General features: G+C 37.0%; 1 protein-coding gene, 1 long non-coding RNA gene and 1 pseudogene across 6 annotated transcripts; all 3 read left to right on the plus strand.

Annotated features, from left to right (window-relative positions):
• Positions 1-2431: 2431 nt before the first annotated feature.
• On the plus strand, positions 2432-4089 carry AGP9 (arabinogalactan protein 9). The gene is made up of 2 exons (XM_089623420.1): positions 2432-3166; positions 3705-4089. The coding sequence occupies exons 1-2, from the start codon at positions 2555-2557 to the stop codon at positions 3783-3785; spliced, it is 693 nt and encodes a 230-aa protein (XP_089479546.1). The 5' UTR covers positions 2432-2554; the 3' UTR covers positions 3786-4089.
• A 2540-nt stretch (positions 4090-6629) lies between these two features.
• LOC149389130 (RING-box protein 1a pseudogene) lies at positions 6630-6950 on the plus strand (annotated as a pseudogene).
• Positions 6951-20126: 13176 nt separating this feature from the next.
• On the plus strand, positions 20127-25856 carry LOC149389131 (uncharacterized). 5 transcript variants are annotated; one of them, XR_016300444.1, is made up of 6 exons: positions 20127-20250; positions 21258-21461; positions 21811-21899; positions 21970-22154; positions 25174-25323; positions 25429-25856. It is a non-coding gene; the product is annotated as an uncharacterized LOC149389131 (long non-coding RNA). The 5 variants fall into 5 exon arrangements; XR_016300442.1 differs by having other exon boundaries at positions 25174-25856; XR_016300443.1 differs by having other exon boundaries at positions 21974-22154; positions 25174-25856.
• Positions 25857-26592: the final 736 nt, after the last annotated feature.

The raw sequence follows: 26592 nt of genomic DNA on the forward strand, positions 1-26592 counted from the left end.
GACTGAATCCCGTTTGGATTTAGAAACTGAACCAGAGACTCCCCCGGAATCGACGCCGAGGAGCCATCGTCGTTCCAGATTTTGGAAACTCGTCTGGAAACGATGCCGAAAAGCCATCACTATTCCGTAACTTGAATCTCAAATCTGGCTCCAAGCTCTGGTCCACTCCAAGAGCAGCACCGTGACGGAGCAAACGCTACACACCATAGAAACTACACCTCACCACGCCACTCCAAGATCAGCTCATGTTTGCTCCAAGATCTGCAAGACGACGACTGTCCTTAGGTCGTTGAAGAAAGAGAGAAAACGTTACTCACACCATATTTGTGACGCCAAAGCATAACGAAAGAAAACGCTCACCTGCCTAGTCGGAGTCGTACGACCGACGTCCGGGTCCCAGGGGAGGTGGCAGCAGCACTCAAATGCTAGGGTTTTCTTAGAGAGAACTCGAGCAGGGCATAGAAGGTCATGTTGTCTATGTGGACAAAGGAAGTTGCTAAAATTATAATTATAATAGATACATGAAGAATATATTTTGTGTGTGTTAAAATAGAGTATTGTGTTCGAAATCAAATATTGTTTCATATGATAGAAATTACATTTTTTTTTTTAAAAATCCTCTTAAGTTTGTACAATATAGGCTATAAACCTGACCGATGGAAGTCACGAAATTTATATTTCCATTAAGTCGGAATTTCATTTCTTGGCAAAAAGAATGCCGAAAATGAAATTTTGAAAGTGAAACTGTATTTACTTATGTTCAGCACTATTCACGAAATAAAAATAATAATAAATTTTTTTAAACATACTCTATTATTAAAAAAAAAAAAAAAAAAATCGATGAACAATTCCCGAAGGAGGGTATTGGACTTCCACTTCTGTGAATAATCGGAACCAAATTTCAAGTTTTGTGAACGGTGCTGAACGTATGGAACTTACAGTTTCTTCTATTTAATAGTCCATATTTATGTGACTCCAATATTCACCTTTTAAACTTAAAAAAAAAAAAAAAAAAAAGTAGAAGTCGTTTTACTTGACGTAGTGGATGATCACCCGAAAAAGAATCCTATTTGATTAATACAGTTAGAAGATTTTGCACCTAAGAGGGAGGGAACGAACGTAATAACGAAAAGGAGAGAGAGTAAGAAAGAATAGATATATATTAAAATTTATCGGCTAAGGCAATAATTGGCGGTGATACAACAGCGCACCAACCAGATATATGTGTGTATGTATATATATAAAAACTTGGCGTAGAAATCATTCATATTGAACGACCCTCACATGTAAAACCAGGCACCGCAAGGACCCACTAATCATAACCTCATTCGATGATCATCATAACACCAATAATGACAATACCTCCACTTTAGTCCTAACGGTAAAACCAAAGCCAAACACACACACATATTATATAATCTCATTGCATATTATATAAACACCGATTAATTATGTAACTACACTGTCGGTGTTTACTTTACTTTACCAAGTTTAACTAAATGCCGAGTGATTACCGGAGCAATATCCTAATTAGAGATACATAGACATAGCGACAAATCTAAAAAAAATGATTTGAGCATCTTTAATGGTCATTTGCTTAGTAATTTGAAGGATTTGCTAGTAAATAGCAAAAATTTTAAGCTACTTGCTTACCATTGTTTTGCCTATTAGCTATTGATTTAGCTTAGCAAATTAGCTCTATAGAGCTAATTGCTTAACCATTAGCTTAGCAAAAAATGGGTCCCATTTTTTTTCAACCAATGAGAACTATGTATCTTGATAAGCTAAAATGACATTTAGCTTACCATTAAAGATGCTCTAATTTGCTGAATCTTTTTTTAGCTTTTGGTCATGTGTCGTGTTTCAGAAATCTTAACAGCGCTATACAAAAAAAAATAAAGCTTACTCGAGCATTAATTCGGATGTCAGCTTCATAATTAAAAAAAAGTAAATTAATTGGAGAGCAAAATTACCTCTAGAGTCCTTAACGACTATAATGACCCTCATTAATTATTAAACGTTTATATCTTAATTATCTTTTCAGACGATACGTTGCAGTCGAAAAAAATATGTGAAAGTAACATTTTTTTAGTATGCTACAGAAATCAGGTAACCTTTCACAACTGACCTTTTTTTCCTTGAAGCAAGTGAAATGAATGCGTAGGAGAATTTCTAAGGTGAGATAGGTAACACGGTAATTAAAGTGTGGACCAGTCGGATATTTGCCATCTGCGGCGTACGGGACCCACGGTGTAATATTTTTGAACTGTATTGCGGGTTGGCCATGTGAGACCGAAATTTCGTTGCCGTTGGATTCCAGTTTTTATAATAATACAATATATTAAAATTAAAATAAAAAAATAAATAACACTGTCGAGTTGATCATTCACCATCGCCACTGACAAAAAACACACTAATCACGAAGCTCCCTATTTAACCTCTTCCATTTCACTCTCTTCCTCTCCACCAAAACAAAATCCTCTCTCTCTCTCTCTACAATCTACATTGTCTCCAGATTTAAGAGAGAGTGAGTGAGTGTGCACGTTGATACGAAATGACGAACGTCAAAGCAGTGTTCTTCATCGGAGTATTATTCTTCGCCGCCGCAGCAGGAGTCTCCGGCCAATCGCCGGCCGCATCTCCGACCGCAACACCCGCTCCTCCGACCACACCGTCTCCGCCAACCACTCCAACCGCCTCTCCTCCGGCAAACTCCCAGCCTCCTCCGGCGCCGGTCGCCACCCCTCCTCCGGTCGCTTTATCTCCGCCGCCGACCGTCCAGTCACCACCGCCGTCGACTCCTCCCCCGGTTTCCGCTCCTCCTCCGGTCGCCACTCCCCCTCCGGCGACCCCTCCACCCGTCGCTACTCCCCCTCCGGCGACCCCTCCCCCGGTCGCCTCTCCGCCTCCGGCCACCCCTCCTCCGGTCGCCACTCCCCCGCCGGCGACCCCCCCTCCCGTCGCCACCCCGCCGCCGGCCACACCACCGCCGGCTCCTCTCGCTTCTCCCCCTGCCGCGGTTCCCGCCGTCGCACCGAGCGTAGACACAGTTGACTCTCCGGCTACCGCCCCGGCGCCGGGATCGATCAGTCCGGCGTCGAGCCCACCGGCACCGGCGACTGAGGGCCCCGGGCCCAGCGACGCCAATGCTCCTTCGGGGGATGAGGTACTTACATCTTTTTACATACACTGTTGAGGTGATTAGATATCAGTTAATTACGCGGCGTAGTGTTACTGTTTGTCGGTTTGTGTTAGTGCCTCGCGCTTAGAGTTAGATTGGATGTGATCGGGCTCACGTGAGCTAGTTTACGCCTGCTCTAGATCTGACTTACCCGTGTCGATAGTTTGACTAGGGTTTGGTTAGGCTCTAAGTCCTAAGCACGTGGATTAGATTTATGCAGCCTGGTTTTTATTATTATTATTTTAATTCGTGGAAAAGTCTATACGCTGCGGACAGATTCAGGAGATCTAATATTAGACAGCCACACATATTCCCAGATCTTGCAATTCAGGCTTGGCTGAAAAGTCTGATGCTCCGTAGTACGACCATTTAGACATTATATACGTTAGATTTATATATGTAGACTGTCACATTAACAGCTGTATTATCAATTATTAATCTTTTGTTCAAGTTCATAGGAATGTGTTAAAAATACAAACTTTAAATTAGATTATTTGTTAACGAAATCGTTGATTATATGCAGAGCGGGGCTGTTAAGGTGTCGACAATGGGGAAGATGGTCGGAGGATTGTGCTTTGGATATGCTCTGATTTTGATGGCTTAGTGAGAGACAGAGTGAAGCTCACAACTTCTCTCTTTTGCTCTGTTTTGTGCCTGCAGTGTTATTTTAGTTTTGGGGCTCACTACTATGATTATTACATTCGATATGTTATAATGTTATTATTATTGGTTGCGAGTGTTAGCCCAAGTGTGTGTATATGGAACTGGGACTCTTTGTTTAGTTCGCTACTCTTTATTTGGGACTGATACACCATTCGGTTGCATTCTTTGGAGGTTTTTTTGGGGGCTTTTTCTTTGTACTTTGTGACTATTGGTTCTTATTAATACTCATTTTCTTATTCTTACTCTCTCTCTCTCTCTCTCTCTCTCTCTCTCTCTCTATATATATATATATCTATATATATATATATATATATATATATATATATATATATTATCAGGACGAAATTCAAAGGGCCTTTTTTTAAATCAAAATAAGGGAATTATTTTTAATGAGAGGAAATGTAAACAAAAACAGCTCCTTTTTAAGATCAAATAAAGTTTTCTGATATTCTTTTATTCTTATTTTTGCCATTTGAAATTTTTACTAGACATCACTATTCTTTACTTTTACTCAACCTAAATATAAAAAAATTATTGACAATGCAATATTTAGAAACAAAACATTTAGTTATCTTTTATTAAAAGAGGATGCGAGAAGACACAATTAATTTAAGACTAAAATCAGATGAAAGTACACCATCATGTGTAAGCTTTTGAGTAATGCAAAAATGACCAATGAGCTTTTGAGTAATTCAAGGCCCGTTGATTCAAGGGATTTTGGCTATTTTGGATTCCCAATTCATTTCTTGTTTTTGGGCGCCTGGTAAGTGTAATGAGGTTGCAAATTGTATTGCTAAAACTCGTCTTAATTGGCTAGATGTCGATTTGTGGTGTTTGATAAGCCCTGCGTGGCTTGAGGAATGTATTCAGAAGGATATTCTATCCTCTGCTGTAGTTTAATGAAATCAGTTCTTTCCCCCTCAAAAAAAAAAAAAAAAAACGACCACGCTAAACATCGAACACTTTAATGGCTCTTTCATAAAACTCGCTGAAGTTAAAGGATGAATCAAAACGATTGAGGAACACCAACCTAAACAAGAGACGAACGTATACTTGCCCTGCCAAAATTCTAAAAAATAACCCAAGAAGACTATGAAAATTAAAATAACACACAACCAAATTATTTTAATTAGACCAAAGCAACATAGCACTAACATTTAAAAAAAAAAAAAAAAATCTCATTCTGCAACTAAATTTAATCATTGTAAATCTTCTCCTACCACGACCTGCGAGAAATGTCGCTAGAAATCTCCAACATGACAAATTTCCAGAGAAATGGGACCTCATCAAAGGAGGGGAGAACTTGAATCCGAAGACGACAAGGTTGCTCACCACACTAAGATTGCTTCTAATAGGCACGAGGTTGTCCATCATATTGCTCTTGGAGTGAGCGGCACCGAAAAATCCTTCGATGAGGTCGGGGATGACCATCGGAGTACTCCCATAACAAAAGACATTCAACCAAGAGAACATATCAGTGGCCATGTATCAATTATCAACTTTTGTCTAAGGATTGATTGATTGTCATTTTTTGTTACTTCTTTAAGTTAGTGATTCATATTGGTTATAGTATATTCCTTTAATTTTCGGCTTCAACCGAGGAGCCTACGTTGCTCCGGCATGCCGAGTTTCAACCACAGAGGCAGAACCTACCACCTTTATTATGATGAAGTGATCTTTTATTTCAAAGGACTTGTGAGATTTTTGCTAAACTAGGGCCAAGTCTTAGATCCTTGGGGTCGAGATCTGGGCAGGTCACAAAAAATCCAAACTATTCATTTATATATAACAATATAAATTTTAAACAAATAGAAATAGTTTTAAATTTAAAAAGTGTTGGGCCCGAATCGCTCGGATTATACTTTTTTAAGGGCTTGATGGCTTATACCCCAAGTCCCGCCAAGGCCCTTCAACGTACCCTGTTTTGCCCAACCCTTTTTAAAAAATAGAGCAAAACTTCTAAATAAGAGGGTCGGGCCAGTTAGTCCACAGACGATCCGGCCCAATTGACAGTTCTAACTAGAACTGAATAAGAACATTGTTAATTTTTTTTCCCAAGCATAATGATATATAATCAAACAAATTGCCAATCATGTTCTGTATTTCAAAATATAATCAAACAACTTGTGGAGAGAAAAATAAATAAATAAATATCACGTCTAATTTCAACTTTTAAACATCTCCTGGTCCAGTAAATATTTAAGCCCAAAAATTAAAATAACTTGGCTTTGTCCGACTACTTCTAATTACACAAATGAGATATTGGCATCTAATAATATCCTTATTTGAACCTAATTTAAATTCTTAATATTAAAAAAAGGGTACATTAGGAAAATAGGTAATTTAACTATTTGATATTGCTAAATAACCAACGTTTGATAAACCTTAGATAAATAGTCACTTTCAAACGTAAATCTTAGATAAATAGTCATTTTCATATATCAAACGTTGACTATTTACTTAAGATTTACGTATGAAAATGATTATTTACCTAAAATTTACCAAACGTTGGCTATTTAACAATATCAAACGTTTAAATTGACTATTTTCATAATTTTCGTTAAAAAGAAAAAAAAATGACTATTACCTTTTTCCAAACCCATAATAGGAATCCTACTCCTAAAAGGACTAGAATATTGACTCACGCCTATAAATATAAAAGCCACCACCACAAGGAGAGGTCTCAAAATCACTAGATTTTCACGAAACTATATTTAATAGCCGATCTGTGAGTTCACACAAGAATTGATCATTGAGTAGCGGCGATCGAAGAACAAGAACAAGGATGAAGGAAGAAGCGGTGAGAGAGTCGGAGAAGAAGAAGAAGAGGTTTGAGATGAGGAAGTGGAATGCGGTGGCGATGTGGGCGTGGGACATGAACGTCGACAACTGTGCCATCTGCCGAAACCACATCATGGATTTCTGCATAGAGTGCCAAGCCAACAACTCCGTCACCGTCGCCGACCGAGACTCCGGCGAATGCACCGTCGCGTGGGGACAGTGCAACCACGCCTTCCATTTCCACTGCATCTCTTCTTGGCTCCAAAACCGAGAATCATGCCCTCTCGACAATTCCGACTGGGAGTTTCAGAAGTACGGCCAATGACGCACCTCATCAACAAGATTTTTTGTTTTTTTTTTGTTTTCCTTATTCATTAATTCGTAGCCATATATTGTTGATGTATTTACATTATATCAAATCACTGAAATAGTCTGAATGCATTATGTTTCCTTTTTTTAATTTTTTTGTTGCCTATTACGGAATTACCGATTATTAACTTGTCCTTATTTTAATATTTTTATACTGAATAATTAGTCGCACTCTAATTACTTCAACGTGCTAATCTAACTTGTTATTACTATCAAGAAGAGAGAATTGAAGCCAAACAAAGTTTGGACCAGAGAGAGATTGAGAGAGAACGAGAGAGAGAGAGTTGACTGTAAGTCTGTAACTGATTTTCTCTGAGTAATTGACAATGAGTTACACGGTATATAAATAACACCTAATGTTCGAATAATTACCTCTTATTGACAAGTTCACTAGGGGTTTTCTCTTCTTCTTCTCTCTGAGTGATTTGTTATGGTTTGATCGTGTTTCCTTGTGAGAAACTGTAAAAAAGAATAAGGCGTCCAACACCTATATTGAGAGTATGAGTAATTGTATTGCGAGATCGAGAGTTGGTGAGCCTGAGGGTGTAATTGAGACAAAACATAGTGTTGTTACATTAATTGGCGATTTAATGTTGGCAAAATAATATAGAATCGTGGAATATATTATCGGATAGCGTTGGGCTTTGTTACAATTTTCGGTCACAAGTGTCGCAGTTTGTGTTGTAACAGTCCTGTATAACAGTCTCGGCCCATTGAACTTTTGGGCTTCGCTACTCCGACTTGAAGAAGGATTCCAGCGTGGATTAATGAGATAATGGGCTGGTCTTCCTAATCCGACTTCAAGATTCGTGTTGACCTAGTTTTCTCATATAAATAGGTCATCACCTCACCTTCTACACTCACGCCTTTTGAGAGATTTATTTGAGTGTTTAGCTGAGCTTAGAACGACCTGTGTTCAAGCTTTTAAGGTGTCTTTTACCTCTGCTTTGTTGCCTATATACGGGTGATTGTATTAGAAGCTAGAGGTTAGGTTTTTCAATTGTTTTTGTTGGGAAACACGTTTAGAAGTCTCGGGAGAGATTTTCTGTGGGAATCGAGGGGATCTCGTGCTTAGGGGGAGCCTAAGTTGCTGTTGAAGAGGATAGACGTAGGTTGGGTAGCTAGCGAGGGAGTCGTTGAGTGTAAATCCTTATTGTACCACGTTATCATAGTAAACTGCTTTCCACCGGGCAAAGGCCCTCCAGACGTAGGCACGGATTGCCGAACTGGGTTACCAACTCTGGTGTCTATTTATTATTTCCGCACTTATATCGTTAATCTGTTGTTTCTCTAAATTTCAGCAACTGTCGCACTTCCTGTTACAAACACTTTCTGAAACAGTTGCGCAGATTCAGTAATTTCAATTGGTATCAGAGCGGTTCACTCAGTCCTGTTGAGTGTGATCCGTAGTGTTACTGATCTGTTTATTTAGAGATGGAGTTCATGAGAGAAGGTGCATCTATTGGCCGTCCGCCCCTCCTCGACGGTGGAAACTACTCGTATTGGAAAGCTCGGATGAAAGCCTTCTTAAAAGCACTAGACGAGAAAGCTTGGAGAGCCGTCCTCACTGGCTGGAAGCACCCCACCACCACCGATGATGCCGGAGAGACTGTTTTGAAACCTGAAGTTGATTGGTCTGTGAATGAAGATAAACTGGCAAGCGGTAACTCTAAAGCTCTTAATGCGATCATGGCTGCCGTCGACCCTAACACATTCAAGCTGATTTCTACATGTGAAGTGGCCAAAGACGCATGGAATATCCTTCAAGTCACTCATGAAGGAACTGATACGGTACGAATGTCTCGTCTCCAGCTTTTGACTACTAAAATTGAGAACTTAAGAATGACAGAAGATGAAACGATTAGTGAATTCAATTCTAGACTTTGTGACTTGTCTAATGAATCGTTTGCCCTTGGTGAAAAAATGTCTGAGGAAAAACTTGTCAGAAAAGTTCTACGGTCGCTTCCGAAGCGGTTCATCTACAAAGTCACTGCCATTGAAGAGGCTAAAGACATATCCACGATGAAGCTGGAAGAGTTAATGGGTTCTCTCAGAACCTTTGAGATGAACGATGAGCACCACAATCCCGAGCCGAAGACTCATGGAATTGCATTGAAAGCTAACCTCGACAACAACCACGGCCTTACTGAAGATGAAGACTTGGCTAGGACTATCTCTCTTCTGGCTAAGAACTTTGGAAAATTCATGAAGAGGATGAACAACAACACTTGCAGAAGTGTTTCAGAAACTGTCTCTGACAGTTCCCAAAACAGATCCAACGCCAACGAAATTTCCACAGATCTGAATGTCAAAGCTAAGGGGATTCAATGTCGAGAATGTCATGGATTCGGTCATATCCAAGCAGAATGTGCCAACACCCTCAAGAAGCGAAACAAAAGCTACAACACCCGTACTTGGAGTGATGAAGATTCAGAAGAGGAAGACATTATTGACAACTTCCTTGCTTTTACTGCCCGTGATTCTCAAGACAATTTGAAGCCATGCAACACTGTCGCAGGTTGTGTTAGTGACGTTTTCTACAACAGCGACTCTGAAGTTAGTAGCAACGAAGAAGATGAAGAAGAATTAACACTTGAGTCTGTTACCAAGGCTTATGGACTTCTCTACAGCAAGTGGAATGAGGTTGTTATTCTTAATCAAAGGCTTTATGAGAAGATTGCCACCGCTTCAAAAGAAAAGGATGAACTCCTTGCCTCTGTTGCCTCCTTAAATGAAGAATTGAAATCTGAAAGATCTCAACAAGATAAGTTTCATTCTGAAATAACTCTCTTGAAGAAAAATATTAGAATGCTCAATTCTGGAACGTCAAAACTTGATGAAATTTTGTGTACAGGCAAAACCAGTGGCGATCATCATGGTCTAGGCTATCAGAGAGGAGGAGCATCCAGCTCTAAGACTACATTCGTCCCGAGCATAAATTCCCAGAATGAAGCTGCTGGCTCAAGAACTGTTACAACAGTTTCTGCAACACCTGCGAAGGCAAGCAAAAAATCTTGGGTTTGTCATTACTGTGCGAAGAAGGGTCATATTAAACCATGGTGTTACAAGCTCCTGAAAGATCTGAAAAAGCAAAGACGTTCAAGGTCAAACCCTCTTGCCATGAAAAAAGTTTGGAAAGTCAAAGATCCACAAAATCGCGGTGCGTGTACTCCTCTGAAAGTCCTGACCAAAGACAAGCAATCTATCATATGCGGTAACTTCATAAAAGAGGATGTTGCTCCGGAACAACAACTTGCAGATACTCTCACGAAAGACGATTCAAAGTTCGAATCACTTAGGCCTGCCGTGGGTCTTTGTGTGAATGATTCGTGATCTATCAACGACGTGTATTCGAGTATAAATATGGAAAATTAATGCTTGAATACACTTTTATTGAGGTACGATATTTTTTTTACCTCAAGTGCAAGTTGTCATGTTAACTCGGAATTTTAGTGTTCGTCCGAGTAGTTGTCTTTGTGTTTTTCGTTTTTTTTTTTTTTCCTAGTTCCTCAAAAAAAAAAAAAAAAAAAAAAAAAGTCAAAAGTCGAAATTTCGAAAAAAAAAAAAAAAAAGTCAAAGTTCGAAAAAAAAAGTCAAAGTTCGAAAAAAAAAAGGGACAGAAGTCGAAATTAAAAAAAAAAAAAAAAAAGTCGAAATTCGAAAAAAAAAAAAAAAAAAAAAAAGTTGCAGATTTCCAGATTTTACTGCTCTGGTTTTTCACTCGGCAGACAGACTTCGGAGTCTCAGAATCCAATCTCCACCGTTCAGAATGTACCTTTATGTGTTACGACCATGGTGTACAAATTTCGTGACGATCCAACGGTTAACGAATTCAGAAAATCGTGTTTGGCGACGCTGGTCGGAGTAGTTGCGATTTATTCCGAAATTTTTGGTTTCTTCTCCGATGAATCAACGTTTTTCTCCACCTCCGGAGCAGATTTACACCACCATGAGCGCCTCTTTTCTACACTCATTGAGCTAGAAGCTTTTGTATTGAGCTTGGGTCGTGTTTTCTCCGACGCCGTGATATCTTCTTTTCGACATGAAACGAGATCTACGATGATGCATCATATTCAGGGGGAGTAAAGTGTTGATTGGTGGTTGTTCAAATTTGGAGGTATGTTTATGGCAAAAAGGGGGAGATTATGTGACTCTTGGTGACTCTGCTAATGGTGTTGAAGCTTCGTCGTCGTCGTCATCGTCACAAGTGTCACAGGTACGATTCTGTTTTGCCTTTAAACGCCAAAGGGGGAGATTGTTGTTACATTAATTGGCGATTTAATGTTGGCAAAATAATATAGAATCGTGGAATATATTATCGGATAGCGTTGGGCTTTGTTACAATTTTCGGTCACAAGTGTCGCAGTTTGTGTTGTAACAGTCCTGTATAACAGTCTCGGCCCATTGAACTTTTGGGCTTCGCTACTCCGACTTGAAGAAGGATTCCAGCGTGGATTAATGAGATAATGGGCTGGTCTTCCTAATCCGACTTCAAGATTCGTGTTGACCTAGTTTTCTCATATAAATAGGTCATCACCTCACCTTCTACACTCACGCCTTTTGAGAGATTTATTTGAGTGTTTAGCTGAGCTTAGAACGACCTGTGTTCAAGCTTTTAAGGTGTCTTTTACCTCTGCTTTGTTGCCTATATACGGGTGATTGTATTAGAAGCTAGAGGTTAGGTTTTTCAATTGTTTTTGTTGGGAAACACGTTTAGAAGTCTCGGGAGAGATTTTCTGTGGGAATCGAGGGGATCTCGTGCTTAGGGGGAGCCTAAGTTGCTGTTGAAGAGGATAGACGTAGGTTGGGTAGCTAGCGAGGGAGTCGTTGAGTGTAAATCCTTATTGTACCACGTTATCATAGTAAACTGCTTTCCACCGGGCAAAGGCCCTCCAGACGTAGGCACGGATTGCCGAACTGGGTTACCAACTCTGGTGTCTATTTATTATTTCCGCACTTATATCGTTAATCTGTTGTTTCTCTAAATTTCAGCAACTGTCGCACTTCCTGTTACAAACACTTTCTGAAACAGTTGCGCAGATTCAGTAATTTCAATTGGTATCAGAGCGGTTCACTCAGTCCTGTTGAGTGTGATCCGTAGTGTTACTGATCTGTTTATTTAGAGATGGAGTTCATGAGAGAAGGTGCATCTATTGGCCGTCCGCCCCTCCTCGACGGTGGAAACTACTCGTATTGGAAAGCTCGGATGAAAGCCTTCTTAAAAGCACTAGACGAGAAAGCTTGGAGAGCCGTCCTCACTGGCTGGAAGCACCCCACCACCACCGATGATGCCGGAGAGACTGTTTTGAAACCTGAAGTTGATTGGTCTGTGAATGAAGATAAACTGGCAAGCGGTAACTCTAAAGCTCTTAATGCGATCATGGCTGCCGTCGACCCTAACACATTCAAGCTGATTTCTACATGTGAAGTGGCCAAAGACGCATGGAATATCCTTCAAGTCACTCATGAAGGAACTGATACGGTACGAATGTCTCGTCTCCAGCTTTTGACTACTAAAATTGAGAACTTAAGAATGACAGAAGATGAAACGATTAGTGAATTCAATTCTAGACTTTGTGACTTGTCTAATGAATCGTTTGCCCTTGGTGAAAAAATGTCTGAGGAAAAACTTGTCAGAAAAGTTCTACGGTCGCTTCCGAAGCGGTTCATCTACAAAGTCACTGCCATTGAAGAGGCTAAAGACATATCCACGATGAAGCTGGAAGAGTTAATGGGTTCTCTCAGAACCTTTGAGATGAACGATGAGCACCACAATCCCGAGCCGAAGACTCATGGAATTGCATTGAAAGCTAACCTCGACAACAACCACGGCCTTACTGAAGATGAAGACTTGGCTAGGACTATCTCTCTTCTGGCTAAGAACTTTGGAAAATTCATGAAGAGGATGAACAACAACACTTGCAGAAGTGTTTCAGAAACTGTCTCTGACAGTTCCCAAAACAGATCCAACGCCAACGAAATTTCCACAGATCTGAATGTCAAAGCTAAGGGGATTCAATGTCGAGAATGTCATGGATTCGGTCATATCCAAGCAGAATGTGCCAACACCCTCAAGAAGCGAAACAAAAGCTACAACACCCGTACTTGGAGTGATGAAGATTCAGAAGAGGAAGACATTATTGACAACTTCCTTGCTTTTACTGCCCGTGATTCTCAAGACAATTTGAAGCCATGCAACACTGTCGCAGGTTGTGTTAGTGACGTTTTCTACAACAGCGACTCTGAAGTTAGTAGCAACGAAGAAGATGAAGAAGAATTAACACTTGAGTCTGTTACCAAGGCTTATGGACTTCTCTACAGCAAGTGGAATGAGGTTGTTATTCTTAATCAAAGGCTTTATGAGAAGATTGCCACCGCTTCAAAAGAAAAGGATGAACTCCTTGCCTCTGTTGCCTCCTTAAATGAAGAATTGAAATCTGAAAGATCTCAACAAGATAAGTTTCATTCTGAAATAACTCTCTTGAAGAAAAATATTAGAATGCTCAATTCTGGAACGTCAAAACTTGATGAAATTTTGTGTACAGGCAAAACCAGTGGCGATCATCATGGTCTAGGCTATCAGAGAGGAGGAGCATCCAGCTCTAAGACTACATTCGTCCCGAGCATAAATTCCCAGAATGAAGCTGCTGGCTCAAGAACTGTTACAACAGTTTCTGCAACACCTGCGAAGGCAAGCAAAAAATCTTGGGTTTGTCATTACTGTGCGAAGAAGGGTCATATTAAACCATGGTGTTACAAGCTCCTGAAAGATCTGAAAAAGCAAAGACGTTCAAGGTCAAACCCTCTTGCCATGAAAAAAGTTTGGAAAGTCAAAGATCCACAAAATCGCGGTGCGTGTACTCCTCTGAAAGTCCTGACCAAAGACAAGCAATCTATCATATGCGGTAACTTCATAAAAGAGGATGTTGCTCCGGAACAACAACTTGCAGATACTCTCACGAAAGACGATTCAAAGTTCGAATCACTTAGGCCTGCCGTGGGTCTTTGTGTGAATGATTCGTGATCTATCAACGACGTGTATTCGAGTATAAATATGGAAAATTAATGCTTGAATACACTTTTATTGAGGTACGATATTTTTTTTACCTCAAGTGCAAGTTGTCATGTTAACTCGGAATTTTAGTGTTCGTCCGAGTAGTTGTCTTTGTGTTTTTCGTTTTTTTTTTTTTTCCTAGTTCCTCAAAAAAAAAAAAAAAAAAAAAAAAAGTCAAAAGTCGAAATTTCGAAAAAAAAAAAAAAAAAGTCAAAGTTCGAAAAAAAAAGTCAAAGTTCGAAAAAAAAAAGGGTCAGAAGTCGAAATTAAAAAAAAAAAAAAAAAAGTCGAAATTCGAAAAAAAAAAAAAAAAAAAAAAAGTTGCAGATTTCCAGATTTTACTGCTCTGGTTTTTCACTCGGCAGACAGACTTCGGAGTCTCAGAATCCAATCTCCACCGTTCAGAATGTACCTTTATGTGTTACGACCATGGTGTACAAATTTCGTGACGATCCAACGGTTAACGAATTCAGAAAATCGTGTTTGGCGACGCTGGTCGGAGTAGTTGCGATTTATTCCGAAATTTTTGGTTTCTTCTCCGATGAATCAACGTTTTTCTCCACCTCCGGAGCAGATTTACACCACCATGAGCGCCTCTTTTCTACACTCATTGAGCTAGAAGCTTTTGTATTGAGCTTGGGTCGTGTTTTCTCCGACGCCGTGATATCTTCTTTTCGACATGAAACGAGATCTACGATGATGCATCATATTCAGGGGGAGTAAAGTGTTGATTGGTGGTTGTTCAAATTTGGAGGTATGTTTATGGCAAAAAGGGGGAGATTATGTGACTCTTGGTGACTCTGCTAATGGTGTTGAAGCTTCGTCGTCGTCGTCATCGTCACAAGTGTCACAGGTACGATTCTGTTTTGCCTTTAAACGCCAAAGGGGGAGATTGTTGTTACATTAATTGGCGATTTAATGTTGGCAAAATAATATAGAATCGTGGAATATATTATCGGATAGCGTTGGGCTTTGTTACAATTTTCGGTCACAAGTGTCGCAGTTTGTGTTGTAACAGTCCTGTATAACAGTCTCGGCCCATTGAACTTTTGGGCTTCGCTACTCCGACTTGAAGAAGGATTCCAGCGTGGATTAATGAGATAATGGGCTGGTCTTCCTAATCCGACTTCAAGATTCGTGTTGACCTAGTTTTCTCATATAAATAGGTCATCACCTCACCTTCTACACTCACGCCTTTTGAGAGATTTATTTGAGTGTTTAGCTGAGCTTAGAACGACCTGTGTTCAAGCTTTTAAGGTGTCTTTTACCTCTGCTTTGTTGCCTATATACGGGTGATTGTATTAGAAGCTAGAGGTTAGGTTTTTCAATTGTTTTTGTTGGGAAACACGTTTAGAAGTCTCGGGAGAGATTTTCTGTGGGAATCGAGGGGATCTCGTGCTTAGGGGGAGCCTAAGTTGCTGTTGAAGAGGATAGACGTAGGTTGGGTAGCTAGCGAGGGAGTCGTTGAGTGTAAATCCTTATTGTACCACGTTATCATAGTAAACTGCTTTCCACCGGGCAAAGGCCCTCCAGACGTAGGCACGGATTGCCGAACTGGGTTACCAACTCTGGTGTCTATTTATTATTTCCGCACTTATATCGTTAATCTGTTGTTTCTCTAAATTTCAGCAACTGTCGCACTTCCTGTTACAAACACTTTCTGAAACAGTTGCGCAGATTCAGTAATTTCACATAGTATAGACAAAACATAGTATAAAAAAGAATAAGGCGTCCAACACCTATATTTTAATTCTCCCATGGAGCTCAATGTGCACGTAGTTCTTTATTGATCGAAGCACGGAAAAATCCGGTTGTGTTCTTTTCATTTATGTTCTTTATGTTTGTGCGTGATAATCTAGTTTGCAATTAGGTCAAATCTTTGTCAGAGCGTTTTCAATAGTTAGGACAAAAGTTACAACATTCACAATATTAATAAGAGTAATTCGTTTATTATTAGTTTTCGTAACATTGATACTCGTATTTTGGTATGTTTACTATTTTTGTGATACGTGCAATTGCGTACTCGAAAAAAATGGACGTTAGTGGGGACTACGTACCATAAGCAAGCATATATGAGGCTTCTTGAAACTGTTCTCCAAAGACAGCATATAAGCAAAAAGTTAATCCCGAAAGGAAGAGAATAAATTTTTTTAGTAAACAAACGTAGTACATAAAAACAAGTCTAAATAGGAAGAAAGGAAGAAAAAAAAGGACAATAAAACCAAGTATTACAACAATTTCAAACGAAAAATACAAAATAAAACGACCAAAAACAGTAACATGCATGTAACATTAACTGAAATAGTAGAAAAGCATATGCCCAATCTTTTATCTAAATATTCAGATTACACTCAAACCTTCATTTAACTTTATTTTCTTTTCAATAGTCATATTCTTTTTTATTTTTACTGTGTCATGATAAGCTTTACATATATCAAAGCATAACAAGAAAACCTATTAATGGATTTAGTAGTTCTTAACATTTAAAACGCCGAGGTTGAGTATTTTTCTAAAATATAGATAAATGTTAGGCATATAATACAAAATAATAAATAAATAAAACCTAAAATAAATAGACCAAAAATGCCTAAAACCCTCAAATATCTATCCAACTCCAAAAAAGGTTACTCAAATATTCACGACTAAATTTAGGGACGGGATTGTCATAAATTTGATCGAGCGAGGTGTAGAAGAAAGGTCCGACGGATGAGAGCTTGATGGTGGTGTGTTGTTGGAGAATGTCGAAATTAGAAGAAGCTGCGAACGAATCTCCGCTGATGCCATTGTTGACGTTGGTGGGGACTTTGCATGAGTCCATTGGAGAGTGATCGAGGTAAGCCTTACACTGCTTGATCTTCCATTGACGACCCATCACAGTCTCCGGCGATACCTTCGCGTAGAAATATCCCTTCGAATCACACGGCTCGCTCAGAAAGGAATACTCACTCGTCTTCTGACTTTGCTCGTCCATGCCCACGCATCTTATTCTCACCACAGCTCCTGTATTATAACATGGTATTTATTTATTATATGTGTAATGAAAATATACGAGCTATATAAATTGTTTTCAAATAGATGATATAGGACAGACTGTATAAATAATATGTACCCACTTTTTCCTTTTCTAGCAAATGACAGCCTGTGCAAAATAAAACCCTAACATTTTAAATTCATCAAACCAAATTATTACCTTCAGTTTTCAAATTTATGTAAGTTTATATGTATATACCAAATGCTATAATTTCACTAAAACTGAATAATACTTATATTAATTAAATTCCTTATCTAGAGATTCTCTCCAATAGTACTAAATTAAAATACCATAATATGGTATAAATGTAAAGTTTTTTTTTTTTCACAATTATTCTACATGAATTCAAAATGTCACAGTGTTACTATACATATATAATGAAGAAACAAGGGAATTATTTTTCAGATAAATAAAATAAGTGTATAATTTTATAGTTTACTGATAATTATATGATTAATAGTACCTGGAATAGGGGAGTATTTGATGCCTGATTTACAGTAAACAAGGCCTTGAACACCAATGGTTCTTGGAACCTCGTACTTCTCTATTTCCTCCTTAAAGTTAGGGTTTAGAGGTTCATTATAGATTTTTCCGATCGGAATAATGAGCTCGTTTTTATCTCGTAAATCCTTTGGAAGTGTGGTAATATGATTTATTTCTTTTTCGTGATCTGGCTGTGTCTTCTCATAGTCTATTACTTTTGCGGGAACAATAATATTATTGAGCTTTTGCTTTCCGTGATCAGACTTTTGCTCGTAATTTGAGTTATTGTCCACAAGAAGGTTTGTGATAAAACCAAAGCGAGAAGCAGAGGTAATAGTTAGACAAGACAACCAAAAAATAAAGGCAATAAGCAAAATGCTTGAGCGAGCCATCGAAATTGGAAGCAAGTAAAGAAGAGTATAGAATAGACGATAAAGAAGAGAATTATATGATGAGTATTATCACAATACACCATTGCCAATATTTATAGGTTACAATAATATGGACTTAGCAATTGCCGTGGTGGAACACGTGGCAACTATACGTGCATCCATATATATTCTTTCATCTCGTGGACTAATCATCAGATATAGCGTACGTGCTTGTAAATATGTTTTCAACTGTCCAATATGTAGATATAATATAAATTTATGTGTCAAGTTGAGGCTGACTTTTTTTTTTTGCAATCAAATGTCAAACACTAAATTATACATTATGCAATATTCTGAATCTTTTTTATGTCTATAATAATCAATAAAAATAGTATTTTCACGCGTATATATCTGTATGTGAGAAGAAAAATTCTCCATAGAAGAATAATAACACAAATAAATATGATTAAATTGTTATGCGGAAAATCAAGATCTAAATTGGTTCAAAGTCAAATACTATTATAATGCATCACGTGTGATTGACAGCTGTTCATCGGGTTCTAGAAAAGGTCATGTTGTGAAGTAATTTATACAGATAATTAAGTACAGGTTGTGACTAAGTAATTAGAAATGTTAGATCAGGTGTTATTGAATATTCGTGTTCAAGAACTGGTCGGTGAAAGATTAGTATCAGAATATAAATTAGCGACAGTGACTAGCTAATATACAGAATATATACATACCCCAAGAAAAAGAAAAATATTAGAACCAGATGATGGAAGAATATTATATCCAATATGATTGTAAAGAAGTATATATGACACCATCACCATGTATATATTCAATCTAGAGACCCAAAATTTGTGTTTGAGGATGGTTATATAAGTGAAAAAAAAAAAAAAAACTAGTAATAAGAAATCTTGTTGATTACACGACAACTGTATATACACCACTGTATGGACGGCTTTTTATGTCAATCGACAGCCGTCCAAAGAGTTATTTATTTCTTTTTTTAGTTGGAAACCGACATCTAAGCAACAGCATTGGATATGTTCGTGGATAACAGCAATATATATATATATATATATATATATATATATATATATTATTAATATGTGTTAGAAAATATTGAAGGTCGAATTGTGTATTTACTTGAGTTAAAATATGATGTAGGTAAATAAAAAAAAAATAGCTGTAAAGGTAATATATTACAAAATGAATAAGTTAATCAATTACTTAATGTCCACAAGCTCATGATTACTCGTACGAATTCTCCGTTTCAGTGTGAGTATTATTAAGTGTGCGATTTCATAGTTTAATTTGTACGCATATTTCATGTAGTATATTATTACCAAGAACCTGATAGTTATAAGAAGAAGGTTCTTTAACCAGGGTCCACCGGTTACTTAAAAATTAGACATACACCGAACGCTCTCAAGTAAAAGAAAAAGACTTAAATATACAAAATATAAATATAGAATCATATGTGTTTCATAATCATATCATCATTCATTCATGCGCATGAGATTTGTTTACCGAGTATTATAGCCCACCCCATTTTCCCAACATTCTTCCAAAAAACGAGTAGTTGATTACTGAACGATGACGATGAGACGATGGGGTCACGTGAAGACATAATAGTAAAGTATTTATTGTCTATTGTAGCATTACTTATGAATTTGGGAGTTTAAGTTAACATTTGAATTTCCGCACTTTTTGTCAGTGCTATCTTTAATAATAGCTATGTATTATCTTTTTATTTTACATACTATGATACCGAAAATCTCTTGTAAATTTAAACTTCGAGTGAATATTTTAAATATTTATGTCATAAATGAATCTTTGATAGTTGCAAATTCATATATACTTAAAAGGTAAGAATGGAAAAATTATATAAAAAAAAGTCAAATGAAGTTTTGGTATGATTTCGAAAAAAGTTCGAGTTCATCTCGAGTAAATTAAGTTATCGAATGAAGATTTTCGATTAATTCTTCAAGAAGCAGTTGAAGTGTCATGAAAGACTATATTCCAAAGCACATTATATATATATATTAAAATTAATTTGAATGAATGAAAATTATTTAATTAATTTAATCAAGCATTATTTTGGGTTTGAAATATTATAAATTAATGAAATAGGACCCATTTGCAGCAATTAAAAGATTAATAAAAGAGTAGAAAAGTTGTGTTGGGGTGGAAACTAGCAGGGGAAACGAATTAGAGGGTTTAGTAGCAACATAGAGAGAGAGGGAGACCGAGAAAAGAACTTGAAGAAGAGGGAGGAGGAAATACGAGTCCTCGTCGGAGCTTATTCAAGGTAAAAAAAAAAAAACCTTGATTCCTCTTCTGTTTGTTTGGATTTCAGAGGAATAACTAAGTTATGGTTTTGTTTGGGTGTCGTGTTTGAGCTTGGAATGGAGAATCTTCGATGATGAATTCGAATTTGATATTGTGAAATTAAGGCTTTTCCGTGTTTTAGGGTTTTTAATTGGGGATTTCGAGTTGACCCTGAGTAGCTGTTCGAATTTGAAAATTCCACTGTTTGTGTCGATTATTGAATTTCTCCTCTTGAATTGGTGTTTTTAGGTCCGAATTTTTTTAAATAAAGTTGAGGGTTTTCTTTAACAGGGTTTGAAATGGAAATATAATTTGGAGACTTTGAATTTGTGTTTGTTGGTTGATTTCTCTCTTTTTCCAGATTATCTCTTTGAATTTGTGTTTGTGAAATTTATTGTTTGTTTGTTGAGTTGCTGAATTCTGTGAAGTTGGTCTTGTATTGTCTGGTGTCTGTCTTAGTGGTTAGGTAATGGTCTGACGGGCGTCAATGCCGACTGTAAGTTGTCCGGTCAGCAGCGTCGGCAGCAATAGTAATGAATTGTGGGAGATGAGTTGCTCGGGAGAGCCGCCACGAATATCTATATCTATATAATATAATAAGCCACAATGAGTAGTTACTATTCATAGACTATTCCTAATCATTTTTACGTTTTTTTTTTCTTCCAAACACTTGCTCGTGGAAGTGAATGAAACGTTCTGCGCATGTTTTGGCCGTTCATGTTTTGGCCGTTCAGGATGGCAAGCGTTATTCGACATTTACAGGGTGTGACATTCATTGGTTCTTTTAAGCACGTTAAGTTTTTAAGCGTCAAGTTTTTTTAAATTTCCCATTTCATTTAGTTTTTATTCCGGAAGATCATCAAGAACGCAGTTTCCAACGTCGACGTTCACATCATCTCCTACTGTTGGTGCAGCGATCTCATCAGAGAAGCGCTCTCCTCCGATAATAATTAATTTCTCATTTCATTTCATCTAATCGTTCAACAGCCTTGGCGCTCGACAGTACTTCAACCATCACCACCACCACCGGAGGACCGAAGCTCGAGAACTTTCTCGACGGCAATCAACAACACGCACAAACCTCAACTCCAACGGCGCGGCAACGCCGGCGACTGAGATCAGTCAAACCGCCGCAAAGAAGTCTGTCGACAATTTCGGCCAACGCACCTCTATTTACCGTGGGGTCACTCGGTGAGTGCTTTTCATCTTCTCACCTACACATTACTTTATTAATTTTTATTAGCATATAATTATTTTTGTTATTGGTATCAAAATATTCAGTAATTTTAAATGCATATTAAAACATGATACTCATGGTAAGATTTCGTATACTTTGCTAATAGTTTAATGGATATATAAATATTTAGGCATAGATGGACTGGAAGATACGAAGCTCATCTGTGGAAATTGATACTTAAGGCATGTAAATCTGTTGTTGTAGGGACAAAAGTGGTTGATTTCCAAAAACTGCTACACTTAATGCACACTAGATGCTTGAGAAAAATCCCCATAGAGACTACAATTTTTTTTTTTGTGATAGTCGCATCTTCACGGCCAACACTCGGCCGAGTGCCAACTCGATTGGAAACGGCGAATGGGAATCGCCATCGGGTCCGCCGAAGGAATCGCGTGAGTGCCTAAAATTGATTTTTGTTTTTTTTTTTCGAAAAATATTACACGTTAAATTGGAACACTGCAGTTAGGTTGATTTCCACTGGAATACTTCTGATCCTCGGACTATTGTAAGTGTGTCCGACGACTGTCTCGCTTCCACTCTCCCTACCACTGCTTGCGCGGATGCTTCCCTCTAAGCAGAGTGCGTCCGACCAGCCCCGACCGCCCGTCCTCCTCGCCGCCGGCTCTCGTCTTTTCCGCGGAACCTAGGTAAGCTCTCTCTCTTTCTCACTCTCTTTCTCTCTAGCTAACTCAGCTTTGTATTGAATACGTTGGCCCGTATAAATTAATTCATGAAATATACTAGGAAAGGTGTTGTTTTGTTGTCAAAGTTGATAGACGTTTAGAAAAGTTGAAACTTTGTGTTGTATTGTTACGGCCTTTGTTTTCAGGCTGCGTTTTACTGTTTCAATGCAACAAAGTGATATGTCCTTTTCTGTTTTGTATGTCGTTTTTCTTCTTTCCTTGAAAGTAGTATAGAGAAATTACATAATATGTTTTTTTTTTTCTTTTCATTTACTCATTCTTTGATACAATTAAACTTTTTGGAGGATTTTATTTATAATTCCATCATTTATAATGTCGATTGTCTAAGATTTAGAAATGATATTTTGAATATTACAATTATGTAAATTCATACATTACCCACCAAAAATCCTAAAAATTGATCCCAGCTCTTTTACGTGCAGGAAACTTAGGGCATTCTATTTACAAGAAATATACTAGACTAAGATGTTTTTTTTTTTTAATTTTTCATTTACTCAATGATTTTCAGGAAATATACTAGACTAAGATATTTTAATTTTTTTTTCATTTACTCAATTCTTTGATACAATTAAACTTTTTGAAGGATTTTTTTTATAATTCCATCATTTATAATTTCGACTGTCTAAGATTTAGAAATTATATTTTGAATATTACAATTATGTAAATTCATATATTACCCACCAAAAATCTTAAAAATTGATCCCAGCTCTTTTACGTGTAGGAACCTTAGGGCATTCTATTTACAGGAAATATACTAGACTAAGAAGTTTTTTATTTTTCATTTGCTCAATGATATACAGGAAATATACTAGACTAAGATGTTTTAATTTTTTTTTTTCATTTACTCATTTTTTCATACAATTAAACTTTCTGGAGGATTTTTTTTTATAATTCCATCATTTATAATTTCGACTGTCTAAGATTTATAAATTATATTTTGAATATTACAATTATGTATATTCATATATTACCCACCAAAAATCCTAAAAATTGATCCCAGCTCTTTTATGTGTTTGGACAAAATATGTTAATTACAATCATGTCGTTTGGTGTAATCAGTGAATAATTAAAATATGTATGATTTAATTTACCAAGTTTTTCTTCAAAGCATGAGGTTATAAATGAATATTAAGATATCGAAATTTGAAGTGGTCTATAATTTACTGAGTGTGAGGTATAACTCACGCATGAGTGTACAAACTAGTGCAGACGAAGTAACACGAATATCTCTTCAACCATACATAATACTTAGGGAGTAATTTTTGAGACTTTCATAATAAGTGCAAACATTTCAAGGAAATATATAGTCAATGACATAATTTTAAAAAAAAAATGACATAAGTAAATAAAAATCCAAAAGTTTGATGTCTTGATAGACAAATAGAAGGAAGGAAAAATTAACAAACCAAAAAGTTTACAAGTAATTTAAGAAACATTTTTTACTCAAATTTTTTGTTTTTTTGTTAGAGGTTGATGTTGTTGGGGAGTGATCTTCCTCTTTCTTTTGGACTGTCTTGTTGGTCTTGATCATCGCCAGTGTGTGCTTCTTTGTTTTTCAGCTCTTGGTTGAAAGAACGAAGCTCGGTCAGCTTGTAAACTTGATTGACAGTGAGTTGTCGTTCCATTCCTATTGAATTGAATTTTCTCGTGTATTGAACCAAAAGTGCTTTTGTGATAGCTTCTTCGGCCTTGAATATTGGTTTCAAAGAAGCACTTTGTGAACCCTGTATAACAATATATAGAGAACCATTATGTTTTTAATTAATTATTTAGATAAGAAATACACACGAACATATATTATTGATTTACCTGTTCCAAAATGTTGTATATTTGTTTAGCCTTGCACGAGAAGAGCGTTTCAGCGATATACCCAAAACATGCAACTTCCAGCTTGTTTGAACCATCCGTCAAGATAAATTGAATGCGTAACCTACAAATTGTAATGTCGTATAAGTAAACAATTATAATTGGTGTTAATAAATACTATGTGTAGCACATATATACCATGGTACAACTTTGTTTTTTTCAGTTCTACAATTTTGGCATGTGAAGTGTTGATTTATCGGTATGTGGTTCCTTTCTTGCATGTTGAACCGATAAATCAACACTTCCCATGCCAAAATTGTAGAACTGAAAAAAGCAAAGATGTACCATGTTATATATGTGCTACACATAGTATTTGTTAACACAAATTACAATTGTTTACTTATATGACATTACAATTTGTAGGTTACGCATTCAATTTATCTTGACGGATGGTTCAAACAAGCTGGAAGTTGCATGTTTTGGGTATATCGCTGAAAAGCTCTTCTCGTGCAAGGCTAAACAAATATACAACATTTTGGAACAGGTAAATCAATAATATATGTCCGTGTGTATTTCTTATCTAAATAATTAATTAAAAACATAATGGTTCTCCATATATTGTTATACAGGGTTCACAAAGTGCTTCTTTGAAACCAATATTCAAGGCCGAAGAAGCTATCACAAAAGCATTTTTGGTTCAATACACGAGAAAATTCAATTCAATAGGAATGGAACGACAACTCACTGTCAATCAAGTTTACAAGCTGACCGAGCTTCGTTCTTTCAACCAAGAGCTGAAAAACAAAGAAGCACACACTGGCGATGATCAAGACCAACAAGACAGTCCAAAAGAAAGAGGAAGATCACTCTCCAACAACATCAACTTCTAACAAAAAGAAAAAAAAATTGAGTAAAACATGCCTTCTTAAGTATTATGTATGTGAAATATTTGATATCTTAATATTCATTTATAACCTCATGCTTTGAAGAAAAATTTGGTGAATTAAATCATACATATTTTAATTATTTACTGATTACAACTACAAACACCACGTGCGAAGCACGTGTTTCAGACTAGTATATATATATATATATATATATAAATATATATACACATATTGAAAAATGGAGATGAACTGTTACTTGGTTGAGCAAGTGATGAAGAAATGGCCACGGGACAGCCAGTCATTGTGGGAAGATATTTCAGCTTCGTTCAACTCAAAGTTTGAGACGCAGTACCACATATAGACGTTCTCAAGGACCGGTGATCATAGCTGAGGATAATGTTTGGATCAACTACAACAAGGTTTTGTTTGATTTTCCATGTTATTGTAACCTTTCCCTGTTAAACAAACACAACAATGATATCGGTTCTCTCTTGCGGGATCATCCGTATGCATTGAAATATCAGCACCTGAAATACCCGTTTTTGGAAGTTATACGCCTGATTTTAAAGAAAGAAGATTCTTCAAATGGAAAAGAGGGTTTCTCAGCCGAGTGTCACTGGGAATGAAAGAGCAACGGGTCCTTTTCGGCCGAAGAAGAAGATGAGCACGAACAACGAAGGCTCAAAGTGTGGCTCGAGAGCACGTTAAAGGCGGGGCAGGAGTTGCCAGACATGGACGATGAATTTTTGCTTGACGCCAGCGATTTTCTCGGGGATCAAGAGAATGCCAAAATTTTCACGGTTTTGGCTGTCAAGTGATGAAAACTGCTGTTGGTCAAGAAACTTAGACTATACGTACGAAATTCAAATTTGTATGTTTGCTATGATTAAGTTATATAAACTTTTGTACTAAGCACATCTCTAATTTACAGATAAAGCTTATTAGTTTATTCTCAGAGAGTCATTATTGTACATTCCAATAATTAAACTAATGAATATATTTATGGATTTTCATGTGTGGTTCTGCAATTCACAAAGCACCCAGAGCTTGAGATATACTTAAAACTGATTTATTTTGGGATTATTTCAAAACTATGACAAAATGTGAGTTATTTTCTCACATATCCAATAGGAGTTATTTTCACTTTTATGACTTGGGTGGTGGAGAAGAAACAAATGTTTAGAAAAATAAATTTATACTATATTTTTAATTGTATAAATTAATGTCCTAGTGTAACTATTTAATTGTATTTTGAATCGGTTTTACTTGTGTATACGGGTAAAATCAGGATATTACCGGTTAGGGTCCTATATAGTACCTACCAGTCATGCTAAAAGTCCGAGTAAAATACTTGGGGACAAAGCAATTTGACAAACGAAGACCATAAGTTAAAAATATTAAAAGCTTTTGCATTCTACTAATGTGCAAAGAAGCAAAAGGTAAAAAACTACTTACCTTTTTCATTTCTATACTTGAGTTTTAGAAGGTAGGGTTTTCGTTTGTGACCAAACGAAGGAATCAACACACAACATTCTGGTCAAGAAAGTTTGACGTGAATGTTGGTAAAAAAATATATATGGTCTGATCCTTTTGCTCTATTATCTTATAGCTATCTATGTTTTCAAATGGAGATTTATGTGTGATGTTTAGTACTATATAGTTAGGTTCGAGTCAATTACAAAGATTTA

The sequence above is a fragment of the Urtica dioica genome, chromosome 8, assembly GCF_054948205.1.
Source record: "Urtica dioica subsp. dioica isolate 48M chromosome 8, U.dioica_male_clone48M_v1_H2, whole genome shotgun sequence".
NCBI lineage: Eukaryota > Viridiplantae > Streptophyta > Magnoliopsida > Rosales > Urticaceae > Urtica > Urtica dioica.

Excerpts from the sequence above, each read along its gene's own strand:
- AGP9 (XM_089623420.1), top strand. The coding sequence starts at position 2,555 with ATGACGAACGTCAAAGCAGTGTTCTTCATCGGAGTATTATTCTTCGCC. Across the intron at positions 3,167-3,704 it reads ATGCTCCTTCGGGGGATGAG|AGCGGGGCTGTTAAGGTGTC; the intron begins GTACTTACATCT and ends GATTATATGCAG.